Source organism: Siphateles boraxobius, unplaced genomic scaffold, assembly GCF_051911475.1.
Source record: "Siphateles boraxobius isolate OS27281-9 unplaced genomic scaffold, OSU_SipBor_1 12, whole genome shotgun sequence".
Classification (NCBI taxonomy): domain Eukaryota; kingdom Metazoa; phylum Chordata; class Actinopteri; order Cypriniformes; family Leuciscidae; genus Siphateles; species Siphateles boraxobius.
The window spans coordinates 17,248,669-17,259,083 of record NW_027508722.1 but is presented as its reverse complement, the minus strand read 5'-3'; the positions used below and the strand labels follow the sequence as shown (position 1 = coordinate 17,259,083).

The 10,415-nt window shown below is 37.4% G+C and overlaps 1 protein-coding gene across 7 annotated transcripts in view; it reads left to right on the top strand.

Moving 5' to 3' along the window:
- The first annotated feature begins 541 nt into the window (after window positions 1–541).
- Window positions 542–10,415, top strand: part of col14a1a (collagen, type XIV, alpha 1a) — a 143,710-nt gene continuing 133,836 nt past the window's right edge. For 6 of the 7 annotated variants that reach the window (XM_077209533.1, XM_077209539.1, XM_077209520.1 and 3 more), the window contains exons 1-3: window positions 542–806; window positions 2,087–2,208; window positions 6,779–6,895. In XM_077209533.1, coding sequence (XP_077065648.1) covers window positions 2,121–2,208; window positions 6,779–6,895 — 205 coding nt within the window. In that variant the 5' untranslated portion in view covers window positions 542–806; window positions 2,087–2,120. The remainder of the gene's footprint in view (window positions 807–2,086; window positions 2,209–6,778; window positions 6,896–10,415) is intronic. The other variant, XM_077209543.1, reaches the window with a different exon arrangement.

The window sequence follows — 10,415 nt, the reverse complement described above, 5'->3', positions numbered from 1 at the left end:
AGCTATTTTTTTATTCAAAAACTTCAAAAGTTAATTTACACATTAGATCACATTTTTTATCACGCACTAAAAATTGCGTTTGCCAGTATAGCAGCAGCTCTCTATCGCTTTACGTTATCGGATTGTATATCGCAAAAATTTTTAAAATATTGTCATTATGTCACTATGTTACATATTTACCTATCATACACAAAAAAGTTTTGTTTAAAAAGTTTGGTTAACTGTGATAGAGCGGTAAAAAGTATCCTGTTTTTTCGCCAGACGAAACAGATACTCATAGTTGACAATAATTCCTTTAAAATCAAATGTCGACAGTATCTGAATAATTGCGCATATTGACTTATTCAATTAATCTGCCTTAATAAAATATAATGAGTCATAACAGTCAACTTAATCATCCATCATCCTAGTGTAGGCGTTATGATTGTTCATTACAGTTGCATTCCCTTGAAATGTAATGATAATGGATTTTCTTGGCAGCGCTCAACAGCCTACATGTAGGCAGGATCAAGTATTTGAGAAGGGCTCTTGATTGTCGTGAGATCATTCGTCGTCTGTCCAGTGGCTGCAATTGGTCGCATGAACGTTTTTTTTCTCGAAGACTCAAGACTAAAGGATGAAATGAGGAGCAGAGCTGAGGAGCTAAAGGAATGGGCGAATAAGGACAGACGAAACACACACACGGAGAGAGCTGTGATCTGACTGAGGCTGAGAGAAGATACGAGTGAAGTCTGATCATCACAAGACGCGCGAATTTGGATCACATTTAGATCAAGAGGATTTCATAGAAGCGAATGGTGTGAAAGGTAAGACTGCTGAAGGGTTTTACACTCTCGCTTAATTCCATCATCTCATCTGCGTTTGTTAAAACAACAATGGGGAAATGAATCAAGAAAAAGCATCAAAAAGACTAAAATTATTTGCGACATTTTTTCTCACTGTTTTGCTACTTTTATGTGCATTGTTATGAATTTTCTTGAATTTATCTTAAAGTCTTAAAGTATCATTTTGGGGAAATCTTTTTTGTTTTATTCATTCAGTAGGCTACACAGCATAGGCTAGCCTACTTTAAATCACGTTTGAGCACATATTTTTTAAAGGCTATATTATATTTGCTTGTAAATTATTTCCTCAACGTAGGCTAAACATAAGGACACAGAACTTTCATATTTCATTAAAAACATTCTTTATATTTTATATATATTTCTAGTTTCACATACGTTTTCTATTAGGCTATTATTATTATTATTAAAAATCTTAGGGATGTCCCAAACATTCCCGATGCTCAAAGAATATACTTGATATGATACCCTACATCTATTTTTAAATTTAGCGCGTTTCATCTTTACTGTGCTGTTGAGAATAGAAATGAAGCCAAATATGAGTGCTTGATGTTTATTTCAGGATTCAGTAGCAGGTGAAACAGAGAGAGAGGGACAAAGACAGACATGCAAGGGAATTTAACAATGCATTGTGACTATTTGACTGCCACGAAATGCTCAGTGCCTTAATAGCATGCCTTTTTATCTTTTACAGAATAAAAAAGTATGCTTTAAGGCAACATACCAGTAAAATACTGTGATATACAACCATGTGCAATCCAAACAAGCTTTCATTTAAACAATGTCCATTGTCCCCACCCCCCACCCCCAAAAAAGTAATATGCATATTAGTTATAGTTGTATCGTTATAGAAGAATAAGCCATCTGTGTCACAACAGCTGAGGAAAACTGACTTAGTGAACTATGCAGCGAACCAGTATAATCTCTTGACCCTAATTTAGACCACTGTTTAAGTCAAGTGGGGGTGCCCTCTTGAACAAGCCTGGGCGGCTTCCTCTCTAAACACACATCAGGCTTCTTATCCGACATGAATGACAGGAGCTGTAGTGTCCTGCGTGTTCTCAGGAACAACAATGGTCCCCAGGAAGCACTTCTCACTGGCTTTCCATCAAAATTCAACAAAGTCTTTACTGTTCTTGACCCGCAGAGACACCCCTCCCTCCCCATGTGTTTCTGAAATCCCCCTGAGGCTACACGGCTTCGGTGAATTCCTCCACTCACTCTCTGTTTCTCTCCCTCCTTAGGTTCAGGGCAAGCATCACTCACACAGCTATAAGGATGCAGGTTTCGGGTTCGAGGATTAAGCTGTGGTGTCCGCTTATCTGCGTGGCACTGATTCAGTTTTTCACCCCTGTTTCGGCTCAAGGTAATTGCTGTCTTCATGGTCCTGAATTGGCAGTTTGCTCTGGTGCATCAGCTTTTGTGTCGTTGTGTAAAATATGAGATGTTGTCCTAATCATTCGATGTATACTATATTTGAAGGCAAATGGTTACATTTGATTGTGATTTGAACAAAAGGAAACTTTGACCCTTCATGCACCTTCACATCTCCTAAGGGGACTCATTTCAGTGTAATGCCTCACAGTAAGAAGGTAAAAAGGGCTAAAGTGAGTCTTGAGGGTTTTAGATGGGATAGAGATGTGGAAAAGCATTTAGTCTATCATCACAGGGGACCACAATGATAATATCCCTCAAGGCAGCTTAAAGGCTTAATTGGTTGCTCTGTTTGGAAGGAGTTTCACATTCCTCCCAGACCCTGGAGTGAAAGGTGGAGCTTGGATCATCATCTGGAGTGGAAGATAAAGTTTTGATTACTCTCTGATTTTTTGTTTTCACTCCTTATTCCAGACCAGTTCTTGTGTAATGGGCAGGTGTAGGCTAGACAGGTTCTTTTCATCCCTAAAATCACTGAAAGCTTATGGTGTGATTTTAAATACTTTTGTGGTGCATCTGAACAGGGAAAAAACAAACCAAAGACTTTTAGTTAAAGGAATATTCTAGGTTCAATACCAGTTAAGATGAATCAACGGCACTTGTGGCATAATGTTGATTACCATGAAAATAAATTTCTACTTCTTTTAAAAAGAAAACAAATCTTGGTTGCATTGAGGCATTTACAATAGAAGTGAACGGTACCAATCCATAAATGTAAAAAAAAAAAAAAAAAAAAAACCTCTATTGCTGCGTCTGTATTCACATACTGTCTGAGTTGGTACATTTGGTGAAGAACTTAATTTATGACTGTTAAGAAATATGTTATATTTCTATATAATATGAATAAAATCTGGACGTATTACATCCGCCATATTGGCTTGCTTTGTCAGGTGACACTGTCAGTTGCATTACTTCACTACCATTCACAACTCCCTCTCCCATGGCTTCATGGGATGGTAAAGTGTTCATTGAATGCACACTCCAGAATATCGGCATAAGGAGTTCGGGTTTTCACCAACTGTTTTTCGAATACCATGAGTTTGGTTGTACTAGGTTTTGTTTTTCAGATACTATATAATAGGGAAGTAGGCATATTCGTATGCAGCAAATATTTCAATAGTATAGCTACAAAAACTTGCATTTTTGCAAAACTCAGAAAACATACCCTACAATTCACTGCAGGTTCTACCACTGGTGGCTGGGAAACAACTACAGCTGCAAGCAAAGATTATTGATTAATATTGACTTATTTTCGTGTGGTTCCTTTACAATGCCATGTTATGACCTTAAAACACTTATCACAGTGCACGATTTGTAAACTAAAACATTTTGACATTTGCATCACATAACCAACTCCATATGTATTACCGTTCTAACATAGTAAACTAGCTCGTATAGCTCACCTGCTACAGCAAATAGATTTTATCTCACGTTTGGTTTATTAGTTAGGTTTAGGGTAGTCTTGTGTAACCAGACCTTCAGAATGACAGCAGAAGGTCTGGACACCACCGCAGCTTTCATTGGCCAAGGACCACCCATAGGCCGTCTGACTGACATGTAAAGCAGCCAATCACAGTTTGTTTTGTGAACTATTCTGTGAACTTTATATCACGTGCGTTTGAAAATCCAGTGTTTAGTTATCATGATAAGCGCTCATTGTCACGGTTGTAAACACCATGGCTTTCTTCTTCCATGAGGGCATTTGGCATCATGACGGCTTTGTTTCCAGGTGGAGCGTTAAAGAACGCGATACACACGTCTCCCGGAAGTCCTGTTGAATTCAACCAATCAGATGACGACTTCGAAACTCCTGAAGTGTTTCCAGTTTTGTGTTCCATATGTAACAGACATTCAGGCAATGGTGTGTGGGCATGATGTCTGAGCCTGAGACTAGGTTTAGGGTAGAGTTTAGTATAGGTGGTACATTATTATCAAACACAATAAAGCATTAACCCTTTAGTGCCCCTCACTGAACATTTAATTTCAAAACATTGGTGATACGTACAACTAATGCCATATTTATGTTGTAATTTTTTTGTGCTAATGAATACTATGCCACAAATTCTGTCAGCTGAGCTTAACTTAGCTTTTTGAACCTGCTATACTCCTTTTACCTGACACAGACTTATGGAAATCATTCCATCGTGTTTGTGGGTACTCGAAGCGTTGGAGTGAAAATGCTTGCAATTGCTGACAATGCCCTGCTGAGAAAGAATGTGCAGAAGCAGACAGTGATACAAAGCAGTTTGAAGCGATGAGACATTATGAGAGTGTTTTGGAAGGGTCTTTATTCTGAAGAAGTTGTGGAAAATTAAAACAAAAGAACTAAAGGTCAAACCTAAACAGGCTGTCTGAAATCCTGTCAAAACTCTCCAGCAGTCAAACGCACAAAAAAAAAACAAAAAAACAAAAAAAAACACAGTTTTAAAGTAATTGTTGTTTGAAATTTACAGGGGCAGTACATCTCATTACAAAACCTTTAATTAAGCAGTTTGTAATGTATTTTTTGCACATAATATAGCCAAGGTTCCCTGATTTTCATTTGGCCATAAATAATTCCTGCTGCTAAGATCTGTGGAAATTTACTGACTTAGACTTAGACTATTGTAAACTGCAGAATGTTTTTGACTGCCCCCGCTAAGTAAAGTAGGCATTAATATTTTAATTCCCTCAACAGTGTTTTTTGAATTTGTTCAAAACAAGTGCGGAGCCCTCTGACAGGTGAGTAATTGAAAGCATGATGATAAAAGGACACAGTGGATTTCAGAGTAAGAACTATGTGAGTGTCTCCAAAAGGATGAAAGATAACCACATCAAAGACCTACGAATTTGTGGGAGCTCTTTTCTAATATATAGACAGATACAGGACCTCCTGCTCGTATTCCCCCCGTTTCAAGTTACAAGTCAGCACTTGTCACCCTTAAACTACCAGGGCCATTGTTCTGTTCCTCCCCCTCAATCTCTACAGGATTCTGTTTGGCACAGAACCTTTAATCACCAAAAGCCATGAGGCGTGGATACCTGGGTTTGCTAAGACAGTCTTCCAAGGAATATTCTATGAAACTGTCATGATACTGCTTCAAGAAATCAGTTTTTTAATATGTTCTTCCTTATTATCCATGGCTCATGAGCAGAGTTTTAGCATCTCAACATTGTTGGATTTACTTTCTGAATTGTATCTCGCATACATTTTTCATCTTTGTCATGGTGTGCAGTACTGAGCCGGCACAACACGCTTTCCCCCGCTAAATTCGTACTACCAGGGTGGTTACTTTAAACGTAGATGACCCGTCGTGAAAAATGTTCCAGATTCTCTAGATGGCTGGATCTACAGTATATCAGAACTCATTTCATCCCACTCACGTGAATCACAAAGAATTATTACTGAAACTTTCCATGACACTGACACCTTGGTGTACCATGACTTTTTTTTTTAAAAGCACATATAGTACCATTTTTAGAATACCTATATTAATAAAAATGAACAAACAAATATTTTTCTTTCATTTATTGGTAGTATAAGTTTATCAATAACAAACATTTGGTCCCGAACCAGATGAGTGACAGCTTCATTTAGGCTAAACTTTCAACCCAATTACTTGCAACCCGGTTTCCTGCAGGGTAGTTTCCACCTTAGAAAGATAGAAGCATTGGAATGTGTTTCTATACATGCTGATTGATGGAAATGAGTCGTAGTCCCCCAAAGACACATTTTTGGACTGATTGGTGTGGGTGTCCATGAGAAGATGCTCACCACACAGGAAACCCATCAGTGTTCCGTTCCTCAGGTTGGTGCGCCAAGATCAGTTTTATGTCTCCTCTCTGTCTCCTAAATGCCCTGTTTCCAATAGTATTGAACTCTGGGTTTCATTCTTAGATATTTTCCCTTTTCTGTTAGTGCCAAGATTGTTTCTTCATATATAATTTGTGTAGCACCTCTGATTCTTTCTCTGGGCAGAACTGTTGCATGTGAAGTGTATAAGAACAGAGAAACATTGATTTATCAATGTTTTATTACCTTATATGTAGGATGTGTGATGTTTGGGTGTGGTGATTTCTCCTAGGGCTAACACACATTTTACAACTGATCATGGGTCAGAGGTGATTTTGATGCTGTATAAAATTTTTTAGAATTTAATTATTAAAGATGACCCATAATCAGTTGTGTATGGCCATAGATACTCATAAACTGTAGTAATATGCTTAGTTGAACTGTTTAAGACTTGTCTTCCTCTTGAACCTAACTGTTATTTAGGATGCTACGCTTCTGACCTTTTAAGTCACATTTTCTTTCAATAACCATCTTATCATTTTTAATGAGTCAATAACTTTGCTTACCTGATTTTATGTGCATTTTGTCAGATATACAATAAAATATAAAGTCACCTTACATTTCCACAGATTAATGTAAACTTAAAAATGGTCACTGCTAATAAACATTTGAGTTTTTTTTGTCATAATACGCACATTTTTAGTTTATAATTCCATTTTTTCCTTTGCAGTTTCAGCCCCACGAAGACTTCGATTTAAAGTTCTGAGTGCAGTCAAGCTACTTGTCTCATGGAAGGAACCAAAAGGAGAATATGATGGCTACAAATTTATATATAATAGTGAACCAGGTAAGAATGTGGTCAGTCAATATTTATGAATGTAGTGGTACTTTACTTTATACACAGGTTTGCTTCTAATGTGGATCTAAATCCAGTATTATCAAAATACAGTCTCTGTTTTAGTTCTTTTGAGCCACACTTGTTTCTTTAAATGCTCTCTTCACTTTCCTCTGTGAGCTTCAACAGATGTATTTGTTAACCTTGCCAGATCTGAAGGACTCTTTGTTTCTTCACATATTTGACAATAGTCCTTGTCTGGGGCTTTGATACAACTCCCGATAACACATAAACAGCCAAGGTCACTCTTTTGGTTTATGAAGACCAGGTGCACTAGCCATCAGTTCTTCAAACTTGCCCCTTTGTTCAACTCTCACAACCCCCTTTTCTTGGGCAACAATGAACCATGTCTAAACTCGTTGTTTCTTAGAGCACATTCCAAAACTCTGTGTATTTTAGGCCTAATTCCATAGATATTCATCAGCCAGTTACAAATGGGAAAAGCACTCTTTTCAATTATAGCAGCTCATTTGCTGTGTTTCGATGTGGCATTAACGGCATGGCAGTTTTCTCTATTGGACAGAATTGAGATGGAAGTGATGGATCAAGGCCGAATGAGGACAGGTGATAGTTTGCATTAGAGCAAGTCGATGTGACTCTGTTGTGATTGAGATGAGGAATGTCTGGCTGCAGTTCCTGGTCAAAATCTAGGAGGTCAGATGAAGATCCAGCTGCTAGATCCAGCTGCTTTTATGGTATCTGATGTCCCACAACAACGTTGGCAACTTGTAGCAGGGCTCCATACCAAAAAAATTGCAAGGGTGCATTTGGCTCCTAAAATGAGCATGGGTTGAGAAATTACAGAATGTATTCAAAATGGACATAAAACCGAAGCTGATAAAGTAAGCTTTTGATTTAAAAAAGATCTGATCTTTTTGATCTGGTGATGGACATAACATAGATTCATGTCGCTGCGTGATTTGTTACGTTGATTTACTATATTGGCAATTGTTGTGTTGTTGATACTGTAGGTGAGATTATATTGCATCATTAACTACCACACCTTTGAACCTGCTGCAATGTTTTTTTTGTTCAAAATCTTTTTTTATCAATATCATTTCAAATATCGCTCTCTCTTAAAAAGTGTCTGATTCACTGCAAGTGAATATAAGTTATCTATACTTGTGTGGTTTAGTATTAATTTGTTATATTTATTATATTGCAGTCCTGTAAGAATAATTCTGCTTGTTTGGGAAAATGTGTTTATTATGCTTCCCAAAGAAAGTTAAAAATGTTAAACTATAACAACGATATTTAAATGTTTTTTAGGAATAGTATTATTAGTTTATTCTAGAAAACAATTAATTTATAACTTTTTTGAGAGTGCTTTTTTTCTTCTTTTTTTTTTACCTGTTGCCTGATACAGTATTAACAACCAGTCAGAAAATAGACTGATTTCACAAACTAAAAGTATAAATATCACAGTAAATGTTCCTGGTTCATTTTGAATCAGATAACCACAATTTGGCTCACATTTCACCAAAGAATTCTGTGAACTTTGAGCAATTCGCTTACTAAATCGGATTCAAACCGCTAACTAACAAGGCTGTTTCATGGATCTTTTTGATAGACTTATCAAAAGAACGAGTTCATAAGAATCATTTTATGCGAATTGGACATCTCATCTCGTGCTGTGCTCATGCAGGAAACACTAGGGCTGTGTCAAGGGTTGCAAAATTCTGGGAATTTTCAAAGATGGAAACTTTCCATGGGAATTAATGGGAACTTAAGGGAATTAACAGGAATTTATGGGAATAAACGGGAATAAAGTGAGAATTTTCAAAGTTGAGGGTTGGCTCTTCATAGGGAACTTACATATAGTTGAGGAACGTAGATTTTTAGCATAATCTTGACTAAAACAAACAGATTCCATTCAAATACACTTGAATATCCATGCCATTCCTCAATCACATGCACATAGAACACTGCTTACTGCATGACTATTGAGACCACACCCCCTACTGGCACTGTGCATGCCTCCATCACATGTACAGAAGCCCAAAGCACAAGACTATTGAAGGCACACATTTGAGCCTGTAGACTAAACAAAGTGAAGTAAGTTTTGACGATATTATGTGGAAATATATTTATTAAATGTTTAAATTGCAAATATCACATACAAATGTATTCATCTAGTAGCAATGCTCATAAGTTAGATGCTAAATAAGCTAGCATAACTTTATTTACCACATAAGGCAGATGCTAGCTACCTCATGTGGCTGTTTTTCTCTGCCTCCTGCAATATGTTGTCAAGATCATTCCAGTTGTTTAGCTAGCCTTACTATTTATGAATCTGTTCATGCCATTGCATTAGTATTCTTACTAGGGTTGGGCCGATGGACGATATCATCGTCCGCCTATCAGCCATATGTCTGATATGTCTGTCAGCCATCACGATGTTTAGCCGACATCGCAATTACAGCGCGTGAATTCATCAGTTTCTCCCGAAATACATGAAAGTAATAAATCTGTTGAAAACATTTTGCATGGATGTTTTCTTATGACTTCTGTTTATATTTATGCTTGCATATGATACAACGGTCGATTACATTACAATGAATTCCCAGTTAGTTCCCCTAAATTACCATTAATTCCCATTAATTTCCATAATTCCCATTATTCCCATGGAAAGTTTCTAATATTGAATATTTCCAAAATTCCCCAGCTTAACTTCCCATGGAAATTTACCGGAAACTTTCCGGAAATTTACCGGAAATGTTCCGCCCCATTGCAACCCTAGCTGTGTCTGAAATCGCCCCCTATACCCTTAAATAGCGCACAATTTGAGGGGACAGCCATTTGTAGTACAGGTGCTGGTCATATACAATTAGAATATCATCAAAAAGATTATTTATTTCAGTTATTCCATTCAAAAAGTGAAACTTGTATATTATATAGACTCATTACATGCAAAGTGAGATATTTCAAGCCTTTATTTGTTAGAATTTTGATGATTATGGCTCAAAACCACAAAATCTAAATCTCAGAAAATTAGAATACTACATGAAAATCACACAGTAATTACAAAGTAATCCCATGGTCATTGAACCAGGTTTTGGTTATTTTGGCAGTGTAGGCAGGTGCAAATCCTGCTGGAAAATGAATTCAGCATCTCCATAAAGCTTGTCTACTGAAGGAAGCATGAAGTGCTCTGAAAATGTCGTGGTAAACGGCTATGTTGAGTGGACAGCACAGTGGGCCAACACCAGTCGATGCCATGGCTCCCCAAACCAACATAGATTGTGGAAACTTCACACTGGACTTCAATCATCTTGGATTGTGTGCCTCTCCATTCTTCCTCCGGACTCTGGGACCTTGGTTTCCAAATGAGATGCAAAATTTGCTCTCATCAGAGAAGAGGACTTTGGTCCACTGTGCTTTATTAAATCCAGAGTCAACGCAGCCGTCTACCAGGACATTTTCAGAGCACTTCATGCTGACTTCATTTTCCAGCAGGATTTGCACCTGCCCA